The sequence below is a fragment of the Sturnira hondurensis genome, unplaced genomic scaffold (genome assembly GCF_014824575.4).
Source record: "Sturnira hondurensis isolate 20B ecotype Veracruz unplaced genomic scaffold, ASM1482457v3 Scaffold0003090, whole genome shotgun sequence".
Classification (NCBI taxonomy): Eukaryota; Metazoa; Chordata; class Mammalia; order Chiroptera; family Phyllostomidae; genus Sturnira; species Sturnira hondurensis.
Window position 1 is genome coordinate 8612474 of NW_028075721.1, and position 15915 is coordinate 8628388.

The 15915-nt window shown below is 52.1% G+C and overlaps 1 protein-coding gene across 1 annotated transcript in view; it reads left to right on the top strand.

Moving 5' to 3' along the window:
• Positions 1 to 2526: 2526 nt before the first annotated feature.
• The window catches only part of KIFC3 (kinesin family member C3), a 63251-nt gene continuing 49862 nt past the window's right edge, over positions 2527 to 15915 (top strand). The window contains exons 1-2 of the mRNA XM_037041626.1: positions 2527 to 2764; positions 4040 to 4568. Coding sequence (XP_036897521.1) covers positions 4338 to 4568 — 231 coding nt within the window. The 5' untranslated portion in view covers positions 2527 to 2764; positions 4040 to 4337. The remainder of the gene's footprint in view (positions 2765 to 4039; positions 4569 to 15915) is intronic.

A 15915-nucleotide genomic window follows, 5' to 3' on the forward strand; every position in this document is an offset into this window, starting at 1 on the left:
AGGACATTACACTGAGTGGGGGGGATGGGAGAGGTGAGTGAATTATTTTTGCTTTTCTTTAAATAAATTGAATAAATAAATAAAAACATGCAGGATAAAAGAGGGAGGAAGCAGACAGCCCAGGCAGCAAAAGAGAGAGAGGACAAAACCAAACCTTGTAATTAATAGCCCCAGAGAGATGAAATGCAATCCTGTTGTTGAAATGCTGTTGATAAATGAATGGGGGGGAAAGTCTCGGGGGAATTAAAATGCCATGTGAAGGGAAGAAAATCAATAGGTGGGTTGGAAGCTCAAGCTGAGGAAATTTCTCAGGAGCTAGAACAAAACGAGAGAGGTTAAAAGATAGAAGAGAAAAGCAAGGTAGCATCTGATCAAGAATTGCAAAAAACAGACCCAAAAGAAATCTGGAAAGAACCAAGAAAATAGAGTGGAGAAAAAATACATCCAAGAAACAACACAGGAACTTCCCCTCAACTGACACGCATGAGGTTCTAGGTTGAAACTGTCTTGCTCAGTGACCAGAACGATGAATGACTCATTCTTTGAGGAGTCAGGTATCTCAGGTACACCCAGGTACTGTCTGTCTGTTCCCTCAGCCATTTTCACCATTAAGCGAAAGAGGAAACTGCTCATCTCTTCTTTCACAAAGTTTCCCCCTTTTAAAGAAATTCCCCATGGCAACCAGGAGTGACCCACGGGAAACCCGGTGAACGGTAGCGTCGTGCGGTGATGGACATTCAACACTTGCCCTAAGCCCCTCCGCTCAGCCTCTTCTGGTCCAGCAGCCGTGAGTTTCCGCCCTTCCCTTCGCAAAACAAAGGGCACTCACTCTGCAGTTGGAAAATCTACACCGACCTTCAGGTCCTCGCAGAAGTGCCACCATGCATTCCCTGAGCACTTGACCGAGTGCTTGAAAGTTAGCCCAGCAGTGATGACAAAGGACGTGCCTTCCCCATAGACCCTGGAGGGAGTTTATCTCCATGGATCTGGTGGGTCCAAATTGGCATTGTCGTTATCTACCCAGTAATTCATCTCAATTAAACTGGTCTGTAGGGAATAAATGGGTGAGTGAAAAATGGGTTTCATAGCTGCACTTACTTACCTGCCGGTGACCCTTCCGACTGAGACCACCAGTTATCAAGAAGCCTCGGTGGCAGTCGCCTTTGGACTGACTGGTGAATGGGGTTTTCGTCTCCAATCCCAGGGCCCGATTCAGGTGGCAGGTATAAACCTCCGAAGCCTGTGGCTAATCCCTCTGCTAATCCCTGCACCATCTGATCAGCGGGTATGATTGTTTTCTGCTCGTCAAAACGCCCTTCCAAAGTGGCTTTCTTATCATGACATCGAAGGGGCGATGTTTTTAGGATTCTAGGATTACGCTTCAAAGAGACAAACTTTAGATCACCAGAGAGATTCCCTCCCAAAGCTTGATTTTACGGGAATAGTTTCTCCCTTGAAATCAAAACACGTTTCAGGTTGCTGCCTGCAAGGAACCTAACACCTTTGGAATTGTTTTCCTAACAGAATTTGTTTGACCTTGAAAAGGTCTGTCTAGGCCTTCGCTGTTTTCCTTCAAGGCTGCCTAAAGCTATCGGGAGGGTGATGTCCTCAGATGAGGCATCTGAGTTAGAAACACCCTGGGGGCCTTCTCGGGGCTGCTGGCTCCTGGGAGAGGGGCGCCAGTTGTCCACACGCAGACCTGAGACCGAGATTCAAGTCTTCACACAGGTCTGGGACGTCAGCTCTCTGGGTGGTCCTGCTGCGGTCAGTGAGTCACCCCTTGTTACTTCCAGCTTTGTACTAAGAAAACAGTTACGCAATAACATTGATGCCAGGACCCCTCTGACTTCCCGGGGGGCATCTTAACAACAGATGAACGCCTGGGTGGATGAAACAAGCTTCTCAATTTAGCAGGCTCCCCCAAAATGTGTGGCAATTTCAAGGTATTAGACAGAAAATGATGACTTGATAAAACTTCGGCCTCTGGATTATTTTTTAATTAACAACAAAGAGGCCCCAACAATCATGTTTTTGGAGTATTTTGATACTACTCTATCTTTGCAAAGGACTGTTCTGGCATCTAAAAGTCTATTCTATATTTGAACAATAAGATGGAGGAAGAGAAGCCTCGGTCGCTTCTTCGACACCCAGAACATCGGCAGATTTCCTTACAGATCTTGCCTGGCCGGCTTCTTTATCACAGAAAATCAGGTGACCCTGTGTGTGTTTGACACAGACGATTGGGAATCACAAGGGGAGAGAAACTCGTTTTTATTGGGCATTTCTTTGTCTTGCTCATAAAAAAGTTGCCCCAGGTCGTAGTCCAGATGGTGAAATTCATTTAAGTAGGAAGTTTCTCAAAACCCACACCTGAGTGTGTATGGGGGGGAAGGAAACTGGACCTGTGGGAATGGACTGAAGGTGGACGGGGCTGTGGGGCTGCGGCTCTGAACCAGCCAGGGGAGTGGCCTTTCTAATCCGATTTTCCCATTGACAGCCAGATGGAGAGGGAGGGAGGGAAGAAGCTGGGTTGTCTGTGACCAGATGCACGGAAGAGTCGCCCTGACGGTTTGAGGAGGGAACTTGCAGTTGCTGGGGCTGCGCAGGGCTGTCCTCTCCGCCTGGGTGGCGAGAGGGACAGGATATTCCCTCGTCTTCAGCGAGCCCACTTCTATTAGGATCACACTCCACCCCTCACATTTCAAGATCAAGGTTTTAGGAAGCTGAGTGCCTGGAAGGCCCACACGCAGGTGGGAGGCCACAGGTAGGCAAAGACGCGTCCTTCAGCTCTGGCTGCTTCTCCGTCCTGGAGCCAGGAGCCCCAAGGTGCTCTGAGGGCAGCTGAGGACCGAGCCACCAGTCCCTAGAGGTCAAGGACCTCCTCTCCTGTTGGGGGTGGGAGTGGGCGTAAGTTTGCAAGTGGCTGTGTGTGAAGGTGCCTGTCTTCATCCCTCCTCCCACCCTCTCCCCCAACTCATCTCCCCAGCGGCAGGAAAGTCCAAAACATTCCCTCTGTTTCCTTCCTCCTCTTTTTTCCCCCCCACAGAAATTCCATGCCTCCCTGGGCCTCGCCTGAATTTCATGAATCTTTTCTGAACCTTTAATACATGCCAGGATCTGTGCGGCTGCACGAGACAGACCGGCACCCGAAACAGGCACACTACACCTTGTCTGCTCCCTCCCCTTCACGGGCAGGGGAGACAGGTAATGAACAGCAGACACAACAAAGATGCCCGAGGAGAGGGGTTAAGGGCTGTGAAGGAAGAAGGAAAAACCAGAGTAGGGCGCGGGCGTCAGGAGGGCAGGTGGAGCAGGGGGTACAGAGGCAGAAGGTGGAGGGTGAGCAATGAATTGTCATTTTCAGTGAATGAGCTTCCTTGAGGAAAAGACATGTGAGCAGCTGTGGAGGCAGGCGGGGAGGAAGCCGTGAACATCCGGGTTGAGGAAACAGCATGTGCAAAGGCCCTGGGGGAGCCAGGGGGGATTTTAGGAGCAGAGTGCAGAGGAGTGGTGGGTTTGAGGTGGAGAGGCCTCCGGGGCTGTGTGCGGTCACACCTGGACTTTTAGGCAGAGTGATTGTGGGGGCCATCGAAGGCTCTCTGCAGGAGAGTGGCAGGCAATGGCTTTGATTGTGACCGGATGCTCTGGCTGCTGAGCTGGGCAGGGATGGCAGTGAGTCAGGGCTGGAGCTGGGAGGCCAGGCAGAGACTGTTCCCGGCGTCCACGCGGAGGCGGCAGGCACCGTGGACATGGTGAGAGTGGCCAGACTCTGACCCCTATTTGGAGGAGCTGTAACCGGTAGGATGTGGGGTGTGCAAGAGCGCTGGAGCCCCAGATGCCTACGAGGTTTCTACTGAAGTCCCTGGAAGGTGAGGTCACTATTACCTGGGATGAGAAGGCTGGGGGTGGAGCAGGATTTGGGGGGTGAAAATCCAGATTAAGTTTTAGGTATCTCAAGTTCCCACTTGAATGTCAGGAGCCTAATTCACTTTATTTTTGCCCCCTGCCTTCCACTATCACAATTCGAATTCTTCTCAAGGCCCTGAGGACTGCAAAGAACGCATGCTGGCTGGCTGGCTAACTCAGAGGACTTTGTGTTAAGACCCTTGCTTGGGACCCATGTCATCACTTGGAAACTAAAGGAGATCGTGTCCTCAAAGCCTTTTAATTACTGGACGGAAGACTGAATGCCCGCCTTGTTCGACACCAAAGCCGCTGCTGGTCCAGCTAAAAATTGGTGAACGAAGCAGAAAATTCCAGGGCACAGGCGATTACAGGCTCCCATCTGGAAGATTCTGTTCCCACAGCCTGACGGGGCGAGCCGGGCCACAGCTGCCATGTTCGTGGTCCCTGCCCTGGTGCGGCTTAGCTCCAACAGCTGGGCCCTGTGGAGGGGACAGAAGGGAGAATGGCAAGGACACCCCAGCACAGGCCAGCAGGAGGAGGAGGAGGCCCCCCGATGGCACCGGCTTGGCTCCGGCACCTCCCTCGGAGCTCTCCTTGCCCAAGTGCGGGCCCCTTCCCGAGGCAGCGGCCCGGTGTCGGAGACAGCGGCCCAGGGCTCACAGGTGAGGAGCGGAGGGGAAGGCCTTTCCAAGGGTTCTCTGTGACTTCAGATCAAGGAAAGAACCTTCTCCAGGATGGGGTATGGGTGTTTCCCCCCACATCCTGCAAACGTGTCTGAAGGTTTTTCCAGACCAGCCATTTCTGGTATCTTCTATCTCCTGCCATCTGACCAGATCTAACCCCAAGAGCACTAGGTTTTTCCTGTGATGGGTCTCTGTGCCGCCAGAGCTGAGGTCAGTACTCAGCTCGGTCGCTTCCCAGCCAAGGGAACTTGAGCAAGTAACTTAATCGCTCTGTGCCTCAGTTTCCTCATTTGTGAACTGGGGATGACAGCACATAGAAATGAGGTCATGCGTGTCCACTGCATGGCCCGGGGCCTTGCTGATAGTGAGCGCTCCATACACGGCAGTTCACATTCGCATTGTGACGATACCACGGTTGGGTCTCTTTCAAGTAGTTCAGCCTCAATCAAATATCCTTTCATCAGAACCATCCCACTTTGCCTGTGAGACGATCTCTTTCTGAAAATTTTCTTGCACCGGCTCCTTTCACACCGTAAGTGCCCCTGTGGTTTCTTTAGAGTAATTGGAATATAAGTGTGTAGCTTCTGTTAGGATCCTGGCTCTATCCCATACCAGGGGTCACAAAACACCTCAAAATCTCACGTGTTGGTCCCATGGAAATGGGACTAGGGGCCCATCTCTCACCGTGTTGTCACAAGGATGAAAAGGGGAATGCCTAGGTCTTCCGATAAACACCCAAGTTACGAGTGTGTCTGAGCTGCCTCGCAGAATGGAATCACGCCCCAAAATTACCGAATTATTACTGAATTGTTCTGGTTGCTATTGTCATCGTTGTCCTTATTCTGGATAAGACGGCAGAGCCTGAGATGGGGGTGGACTTGTTTTTGAGTGATTCCCGCTTTGCTGCCCTGGACTGCATTAATTATTTACAAGTTCATTATCTGGTTCTCTGTGATTGATTGATTTCTTCACTGGATAAATATGTATTGAATGTTTGCTCTGTCCCAGGCCCTGTTCCAGGCTGTTCCAGGCAGCACCATTCTCTCTCTTTTGGAACTTGCATCCCTGGAGGGGAGGCAGACAGGAAAGGAGATGATTTCAAATGGTGATAAGAGCCACAATGTGCATAAAACACAGAAGGAGGGCAGGTGATGGGAGGCTGGCAGTGGTCAGGGAAGGCTTCTTGGAGGAAGTGGCATCTTTAATATCTGAGGGTGGACAGGAGCCAGCCTTGAGAAAAGGAGAATGGAGGGTGGGGGTGTCAACCTAAATAAAGAAGTAAACTGAGGCAGGAAACCTAAATAAAGAAGTAAACTGAATGACCAGGAAGTGAGTTCACTTGGGAAGAACAGAGGAATTGCAATTCAGGAAAACATGTTTTAGCAACCTATTGACACGTGAGAATCTGTTCAGGGTTTGGGGTGGGCTGTGTTTATGAGCAAGGAGTGCAAAGAGGGGGGAAGTCCAGCCAGAGGCCAAGCAGTAAGTGAGTTCATTGGCTTGAGGATGGAGAGGAATCCTCAGCAGGTATTCATTGGTCAGGAGACAGGTCTGGGTCTTCTGTAAATGGGGCCCATACGGGAAACCAGTCTCTCATTTCCTACATTCCAGTCATCTGAGGGTGCATGGGTGAGATTCTCCGTTTCATAATCTCGGGTTCCGTTTCAGACTGAAATCCTTTCACAGGGCGTGTGTGTGAAGGGTGTATCCCAGAAAGAGGGCACCTGAAATGGGAAAGAGCTGGGCGTGGAGACAGACCCAAGAGAGACTCACGTGGGCAGAGAACGGAGGGGTCGAGGGTGCAGATGCTGTAGGACCTCGTGGGCGATGGCAGGGAGTTCAGGTTTTATTGTGATGGGATAAGAGGCCGTCAGAGGTTGTCCCTCTTCTCTGGGTATTGGGTGGACCTCTCTCCCACCTCCTTCAGGCCTCAGACGCTCCCTTCGGTGGGGCTTTCGCGCACCGCTGTACCTAACGCGGCCACCCCCATTTATAGAGCTGGAATGAATCCCGCCGCTCGCCGCACTCCAGGGCCTCCTTCTCTGGGTTGTGTCTCTGCACAAGTCTTCTTGCCCTCTAACACCGTGCGTTTCATCCCTTACGTTGTTGATTGTCCTCTCCCTGACATGAACGCAAGGTCTAGAAAGTGCTGGAACCGTGTCGGCGTGGGGTGTGTCATTATTCGCTGAGTGCAAGACAGAATAAAGTGACTCGGGGTAGGTTATGCTTTCATAAGGTCTCATGGGGGCGGGGTGTTGGGGACCCAGAGAGACTAGAGAGGCGACTTCCAAAGCCCTCCAGGATGAGGGTGGTGGGAGGCGGTCTGGTTTGAGGTCGAGTTGCCCGTGGGCCCACTGGACTTGCTCATGGTCAGTGCATGGGTTGGCTCCAGGGTTTTCACTGGAGTGACTGTGACCATCTGTGTGACTGGGAAAGCTGGGGAGGAACAGATCGGGGAGGTGACACTCCAGTCAGAGCCAACGCAAGGAGGCTATCAGGCAAGTCAGAGTGTCATCGTCCATGGACAAAGATGGGTATGAAAAAGAAAGCGCTTAAAATAGTAGAGAAACGGTAAACAGTCAAAGCAGCAAATACAAACTGTTCAAGTAGCATGGAATTTGGGATCCAGAAAACCCCCCCAAAAACCTGGATCTGAGTAAGTCTGGGTGAATAAATCTGATCCTTTTTTTTAAAGATTTTATTTATTTATTTTTACAGAGGAGAAGGGAAGGACAGAAAGGTCAGTGTGTAGTTGCATCTCACACGGCCCCTACTGGAGACTTGGCCTATAACCCAGGCATGTGTCCTGACTGGGAATCGAACTAGTGACCCTTTGGTTCGAAGGCCAGCGCTCAATCCACTGAGCCTTGACAGCCAGGGCTAAATCTAATCCTTATATTACATTGAAGTACAAAGCATGAAATAATAATATTAGCCAAAATGCCTATATTTTCAAGTCACAGGAAGGGCTTCAAAATAAATGTCAATGGAACTTAAAATAAAATGAACAGAATGGCAATGGGGGAGATGTCCAATTTGTAGGATTTTTTTTGGCCTTTCAGTCACAGAAATAATTACAAATCATATTTAATATTATAGGGGCAGAGTACCATCCCAAATAAGGGTTATTTCCCAGAATACCATTCTCAGCTTTCAGATTTCAGGAAGAGGCCGCTGAGTTTTCCCTCTGCACGGGACTGTTCCTGCCTCCCCCTCATTTCCCAGGGGCCATGTCAACCAGGCCACCAGGCCACAGAGAGCTTCGTGTGTCTGCATGCACCGCTGTGTTGTTGTTTGGTTTTCATGCACACAGACGCCAATCTTTCTATGATGAGATTTGTGGTAAGACGCAGGCGCGGTTCCAGGGCAGAGGTGACAACACCAAACCTGTGTGGAAATGAACTAGGCAAAGCGATGGTGCTGGCTAACCTTGATGGGCTTCTGGAAAAGCATTTTTTGCTTTCCTTAAAAAATGGAAGTTCCTCCCGGAGAAGTCGTCAGAGCAATATTTTCCACCTAAAGGTTTTCCTGCCCCCGCTGAGGCGTTGTGCTGACGGCTCATATTTTCCTGCACGGAGCTGTGCTTTCTGCACACTGTCTGTCTACGGATGCTCTGTAATAGATTTTCGCATGAAGCCTGGCCTTTGAAATTGCTGCAGACAAGCTCGGGCAGGGCTGTAACCAGGTGGCCGTGTTGGGAACTCTGGGGTGTGTTTAGCATTCCATGTGCATCGAGGTTGCAAGGACCCAGCCAGGGCTGCCTCCGCGATGGCCGGGCAACGCCCAGGGCACATGGGTGCCAAATCTCAGAGGCCGCTTGGAGGAGGATGGTAGTCAAAACATCAGCTGCTCCTGCAGGGACATCTGCATTACATTCCATCTCTAGTCACTTGACCTTGAGGGGAATGCTTCCCCCCAGGTCTCTGTTCTCTTTCCTCTGGCTGCGGATTCGCTGGCAACGCATGGTCGGTGCAGAACATGACTGCTCCTCTGGAACAGGAAAGATGACCGTGCTCTGTGGGCGGAGCTAAGTTGTGCTGTGCTGCCTCCTCTCCTTGTTTTGTCCCCCAGCCCCTTCTACTTGACCCTGGTTTAGCAAACCAGTGTGCCTCAGCCACCAGGAGTCGGTGGCCTCGCACAGTCCTGCACCTGAGCCTCAGCATCCCATCGGGTGGCAGCACATGGCACCTGGTGTGAGACCGGGGGAGTCACACCAGACCTTGGTTCAGCAACTTGGTACCTGCGCTCTGGCTAGGAAAGAATTCAGAGTCGAGACTCAAACTATAAGGGAACATTTGTTCAGAAAGTTACAGAGGGCCCTGGCTGGTGTAGCTCAGTGGATTGAGCACAGGCCTGTGAAGCAAAGGGTACCAAGTTGCTGGTTTGATTCCCAGTCAGGGCACATGCCTGGGTTGCAAGCCAGGTTCCCAACAGGGGGCACATGAGAGGCAACCACATATTGATGTTTCTCTCCCACTCTTTCTCCTTCCCTTCCTCTTTTTCTAAAGATAGGTAAATAAAATATTTTTAAAAAGAAGAGAAAGTCACAAAGGTAGCAGAAATGGGCTCAGGAAATGAGTCACAGCAGCAAAAGAAGGGCCCTTGGAGCCTGGGAGGGAGGGAAGCAAAGGTAATGCACTTGGGGAAGAAACAGGGCACAGGAAAGGTCCAGGCGTGCTCCCGGGAGGGAGAGTGCGCTGGGTCCTCCCTCTTAAGGGCTTTTAAGGGTGGAGATTTTAGGGGCGCTCTCAGGGAGGATCTCAATAGAATATTCGTCAGCTTTCCAGGTGTGTCCTTTCAGGACCAGGGCAGGGGGCCATTAGCCAATGCAGCTGGTCCTGATGTTGGCCGTGGCGTTGCCTGTCTGGTTTTGCTGCTTTTCTGGGCCTGGAGCTGAAACACAACTGTGGCCTAGATGTATCGACGTGGGTCAGAACCTCATTGTCCTGGGGACTTCATGCTTCAGGGCTGTTCTCCAGGCCCCTTGTTCATTCCCCCTCAGTGGGGGTCTGACCCCCCATAACTAGCAACATGCCGGATGGGGAGAGGCCAGGGGAGGGTCCTAATTGCATGACCAACAATATACCAGGGGAGCAAAGGTTACTTTAGGGGGTGAGGTCCTTGTTTTCCCAGTTTTACCCGTTGCTAGGCACCCAGGGCTCTCCTGGCCTATCGTCCTTGCTCTGCTCAAATCCGTCTCACTGCTGACCACGCATCCATTAAATGAAGAAGTTCAAAATAGCATTGCCCAACTCTGCTACAGGGTGGTGATGCAGTGCCTGGCAAGGGTGCTCAGAGACCCAGGCTTCTCTGGGCACTGACTGTCTAAGGCCCCAGCTCCACGGGCCTTACCTAGAGGCAGTCTCAGTGCCCCCAGTTATGAACAATAACAGCAGCAAGTGGGCACACCCTCAGCTCCACTCATTCCCCGGGACACTATCTGCTGGCACCTGCCCAGAGTAAATGCTGGGAAAATGAAAATGTCAATTAAATGGTTGCTGTGGCAACCCGATCTCCTGTTTGCTGCTATATTTTCAGGGTTGTAATTGGTCCTCCTCCCCCCACCTCCCATGGAGTTCATTGAATTCCTCAGTGGTTGTAGCCTTCCCCAACTCCGACTGCCTTTCAAAACATACACATACACATTCAGGCACTCACACCCCTCACCCACTGGTTTGAAGACTAACAGAGCAGGTGATGCATCTTTAAGGGGCTGAGATAGAAGCTGTGAGAATGCTTTCGAAGCAAGAGTACACATTTATGAGCCTTTTGGGGGTAGTTTAATGAGATATAGTTTCCCCCGAGACCAGGAAAACTCTCCCAGGAATCCCCTTCTCCAGGTTGCATAAGGTCCCCGGCTTCTTTAGCAGGAGGTTCAGCTCTTTATCAAGAGGAAATAGACTCTTAGCTCCACCCAGGGTCTGGTCAACACCCACGAGAAAGTGCCTGCAACCTTCGTGTTCCCCTGAGAGGAGCAATTTGCACGCTGGTCTGGGCTGGGTTTCGCTCCGGAGCCCAGAGTGGCCCAGGAAGGAGCAAGGGCCTGGAGGCAGGTGCGGGTTGGAATCGGGTTTTATTAGCCACAAAACTTTGGGTCAGGTACTCCCTCTGTTGGTCTGGGACGCCGAGGTGGAAAAGACCAGTGCTATCTCATCAGGCTGTTCCGACACTCGGTGATACGCCATAGTAAATGCTGGCATGTGGGAAGTACCCAATAGACGGTCGCTCTTATTGTATTCATGTCAGTCGCTTCAGGAAGCCCATAAAGGAAAACTGTACAGTCCAATCGTCCTCGTTGGAAGACCTGTGCTTGAACTTCTTTCATGCGCATCTTCACAGCTTTTGGAATGCGTTCAGCTTTATCTTTCAGAGCAGAATGGGCTGCCTGGAATAAACGTTTGTGTTTCTTCTCCCAGTTGAGAAATGAGCTGATTTGATTTTTGATGTTTTAAAATTTTGTTTCATTTTTTAAAAAGTGTTTTATTTTTGCATCTAATATCTTAAATTCAGGTAACATTGGTTAATGACATGATATAGTTTCCGTTGTATACCATGATCATTTGGTATCTGTACACTCTATGGCAGCAGTCCTCAACTGTTTTGGCACCAGGGATGGTTTTGTAGAAGATGGGGGTGGGCCGGGAGGAGGTAGGTGAGTCTGGGGGGCCCTGTTCTATGATGTGCTCACCACCCAAAGTCTAGTTGCTTTCTGTTACTATGTATTTGATCCCCTAACCCATTTTGCCCCCCCGCACCTGCTTCCCGCCTCATAACCACCCTTCTGTTGTCTGTCTCTCTGAGTTTGTTTCCGACCTTTTTTTTTTTCCTATTGACAAAACCTGATGATGGAATTGTCTGTCATTAACTCAGAGAGATACCAGTGCTGAAGTGCCTTGAGGGAAGAGGTAGTATTGCTCCCATGACTGAGTGGCTAGACACAGAGGGCGGCATCTCTGTCCTTACTCACAGGGCGAGTCCCTGCAGGGACCCAGGCGGCCTTGGCAACGAGGAAAAGGAACGAGGGAAGCTTTGGATGGCTTTTTTTATGCTCCGGCGTTTACTCTTTCCCAGACGGGTGTTTCCCCCTGTTTCCTCGATCTACGTTCTTGGGGAAGACGGAGGGACAGCAATGCTTGTCTGTCGCTGCCTCTGCGGCAGGAGGGGACACAGAGAGCCACCCATTCTAGGTGGCATCGGAAGGACTTATTATTTTACAGAAATCTCAGAATTTTAACACTTTAGAAGAAGATCGAGGTGAATGTTTTACTGGATAGTGAGTGAACCGTACCCTGCATATAATCTCGGCAGTGTGTGTGCGTGTTTAAACCATGTCAGAGAGCACAGTTTGCTCAGTGTGTGCTTCCCAGGCCCAGAACGGCTGAAGCAAGGAGAGCGCCACTGAGATTTCTGGTTTCCGCAGATGGAATTTTTGATCCATGGATCGGATGGTGTGTTCCTAAACCACAGCATGCGCATCCCTTTAAAAGCGAAATGGTAAATGCTTTCCTAAATATTGAATGTTATTAAAGCCGGTACGTGCCGTGGGTGTGACACCACTTTAGAATTGCTAGTGGATTCTTTGGGTCCGTGCCCAGGCTCCCTTGCGGGGGGGCTGGCCTTAAGTTCTTTTTCAGTTATGTTGAGGCCCCTCCCCCTCTGCTGTCCCCAGAATGGGGAAGCCCAGGGGTAAGGTCTCTGCATTGCAGACTCAGAACCCCTGATGCTGGCACCGTGGGTGTCCCGGGCTTTGGGTCCTGGGTGGGGGTGGGGCTCATCCAGGCTTGGGGCAAGGAGCCCTGGGGGTGTCTGGAAGGTTCTCTCTGAGGCCTGCCGTGCCCGGCTGCCTCAGTCTGTGCACGACCCTGCTCCCCAGTGCAGGGCTTGCGCCCAATGCAGGGAGTCCCCTAAGGGGCTTGGACCCGCATCCCCAGAGTGCTCTGGCGAAGCTGACTGTGTTCCAGAATTAGGGGAGGGGATCCCGGTGGAGTTGATGGCGGGGCTGAGGGGCTTCCCTTTGTCTGTCACCGCATTGGCCACCGCATCTTGCACAAGAAGGGGGACTCACTGTCCCCTCCCTTCTCCTGAGCCCCTGGGCTTGTATTTGCATAAAAGAAAAGAAGAAGCCCACAAGATGATTCTGCAAAAATCCCTCTTTTAAAGTACTTTTCCATGAGAGTGAGCAGGGGGCCCGAAGGCCAGCCGGGGTTGGCAGAAGGGGTGATGGGAGAGGACTGGACTTCACGTGTTTTCTGAAGGACAGCATGTGACCACCACCGTTAGTGGTGACTTTAAAATCTCCGTCAAAGGACAGTGCCAGAGGATCTTGCTGGCTTCCTGCAAAGGGTGTGGGCCAAGTGAGCACGCTGGGGGGAAAAAGGAACCGTTAGTGAATTAACCTGCCACCAACGTTCACACTTACTTCATTTTGCCCCCCATCTCCCCACCCCCCAAGAAAAGTAATCATAAGGACATAGTTTATAGCTGCTGGGTCCTTGAAACTCAGGCTCCAGCCTGTAAACTGCCAGGGCTCCCTGGTCAACCTGGTGAAGCTCAGCCCCAGGTGTCCATGGGATCAGAGGAATGACAATGTCCTTTTTCTCACCAGCTGCCTCAGCGTCGCCTGGGCTCTTGTCACAGAGGCAGAATCTTAAGCGCCACTGAATCTCCAGCTGTGTTTTAACCACATTCTTGGTGATGTGTGTGCTCGGCTCAGTTTGGAAACCCGTTGCTCTGGGAGAGGAGCAGGATGGGGGTGGGGGGCGCCATCCTCCTAGGAGGCTGCCCCCTGAGAAGCTCCCCTGTTTTGTCACAATTTGGTTCACAGGGTTCCGCCTCCCTGGTGTGAGCAGATGCCATTCTAATTATAGCCCCGAGCCTGGGGGTAGACAGCTCACCGGCTGGGCAACAACGCTGCTCACCTGGAAGGAACCCCAGGTCTGCTCGTTCCTGAGGCCTCTGCTGTCATTTCAGGGTTTCTGCCTCAGGTTGTGTCATCCTGGACTTGCAAAACTCAAGTGTGAATTTCCAAGTCTGGTGACGCCTTAATTAAAGGCGACGCTCCCCTTCCATTAGTGAGGTCACTACCTCTTGTCTAACCTGTCCCCTCAAAGACTTGGAGGGGACAGGATGCTGACCTCATGGTGTGACCTCAGTTAAGGCACCTTTGGTGGCTTCTCCAAATTGACCAATGTCTTGGGGGAGCACATGGCATAATAGTTACTCATGGACCTAGGGATGTTGGGGTCAATTTTTTTTCCTTCCCAAACAGGATAGTCCCTGCTTTTCCAAACGGAAAGAATTTTATTTTTGGCAGTTTAACCCTATTGCGGGGCGGTTACAGTTCCCATTTGCCAGAGGGGAAGACAGAGTCACGTTCTCAAGGTCACACAGCAAACTCAATGGCAGAGTGAGGACCTGAACCTAGGGCTGAGTGATGCCAAAGCCAGGGTTCTGTGTCCCCCTGGGCCATGTGTGGACTTTCAAAGACAGAATCCCCTGGGTTGGTCGGAGGAGAACCTCTGTTGTTTCCTTTCAGGGGAGGAAGAAAAGCTGGAATGTCTCCCGATGGTTTGATAATCGTGCTCATTCTTCTGCTTCTTCTGCTTCTCCCAGGCAGGCAGGTGCCTCCACGTGAGGCCTCACAGCATCTTCACTTTCTCCCCGCAAGGGACTTGACCCCTAAATGTGGTTCCTCTGCTCCGACTGGCTTCTTAGAAGGTCAGGAGTTGACCCCAGGAAGCTTACCTGCCAGGGACAGTGGCCAGCAGGCTGAGTGTCCATGGCTGAGCGTCTGTAGCCTTCCCAGGGACAGGTGCTCACTCAGCTCCCAGAATGGCCCTGGGCGTCTCTTTGGTCCTGGGGGAGAGGCTGAGTGTTTCTGACAGCCGTGACCTTCAGGGGAGGACAGGTCTGGGGTCAAGTCCTGCTCAATCAGGGCAGTGTTATGACTTTCTAGGCCCTGGGTACCTGCGCTTTTGAAGGCCCCTTCTTCTATTCAAAAACAAAATCTGTCCCCAGAGGGTGTGGCTCATTGGACTGAGTGTCGGCCCGTGAAGAGACCCGATCTATCAGGGCAGAGCTGAGAACGAGAACCCAGGCTCAGACCCCAGGCCAGAGCTCCTGGGCCCTACCCCAGGCTGTCTCCTCGGGGGCGCCACCCTCAGGGAGACAATTAATTACAGGCCTATCTTCTTAGCAAAGACATAATAAGACTTTGCCACAAACTGCCGCCCACAGGGCCTCCTTGGCCTTTCCCCGACTCGCTCCCTCTCTTCACGAGACACCCGCATGTGGGCTGCCACGTGCAGGGCCTGGTGAGGGCCTGGCCTTGAAAGATGGCACAGCCCCAGGCAGAATCCCGGCTCTCCCGCTGAGACACTGGGCAGGCTGCTTCGTGTTGGCTTCCTCCCCTGGGAAAGGGACAGGACCATGTTTCCTACTGCAAGGGGCAAGTGCAAAGGTGGCCGGAGATAAAGCACCTGCTCCGTGACAGGCATATGGTGGTGGGGGTGGGGGGAACCATCCTGAGGATGAAGACAGTGAGGAAGAGGAGGAGGGACGCAGAGCGGGGAGCTGCTTCCTCCCCCCTCTCCTTCAGGAAGCTGCCTAAGGGAGAGGCCCCAGCATCCGAGGCAAAGCGCTGGAGCAGAGGGGAGTTCCTGACCGTCATGGCCTCCTGGTTGCTAAGGTGCAACCTGATGACTTCCCTCAGCCTCAGAGAATGGCTGTAGTCCTGGGAATTTCTGCAAGGTGTCGGAAGGGCCGCACAAGGCTCTGGAGAGAGTTGGGCTCCAGGAACTTCTAGGGAAAGGGGGAAGGAAGGGGAGGGATGGCCGGTGTTGAGCATCTCCACTGGGTGGCTCTTTGCTCAGCTTTGGGCTTGCGGAAATGGCCCTGCGTGAGTCCTCTGGCAGGTGGTCAGCCAGGGCCCTTGGCTCTCTGGCTTCAGCTCTTGCCATTCAGCCTCAGTCTTCACTGTAGGCAATGCTCTCTGACTTAGAGCCAGCTGGACACCACATCCCATGGCCAGGGCTCAAGGGAAGCTCCTGGCTTCCTTCTGAAGGCACCAAAGTCAGACCTTGAGCCCACTGACGCCACCTCTCTGACCGGCCACAGGCTGCTCACATATGTTTCCCTTCAGCTTTTCTTTGGTGGAATCTCTCTCGTCTGCTGTGGCTGCTGCGTGAGAGATGATGCCGTCTGCTCTCTCTGTGCAGGCCTTTCCCGCACAGACTTTTGTTACCCCGAGTCCTTACTAGCTGCAGCATAAAATATTAATACCTAACCGAGCGTGTGCGCTCTGGAGCCTTCCTGGTGCAGGGTCTGG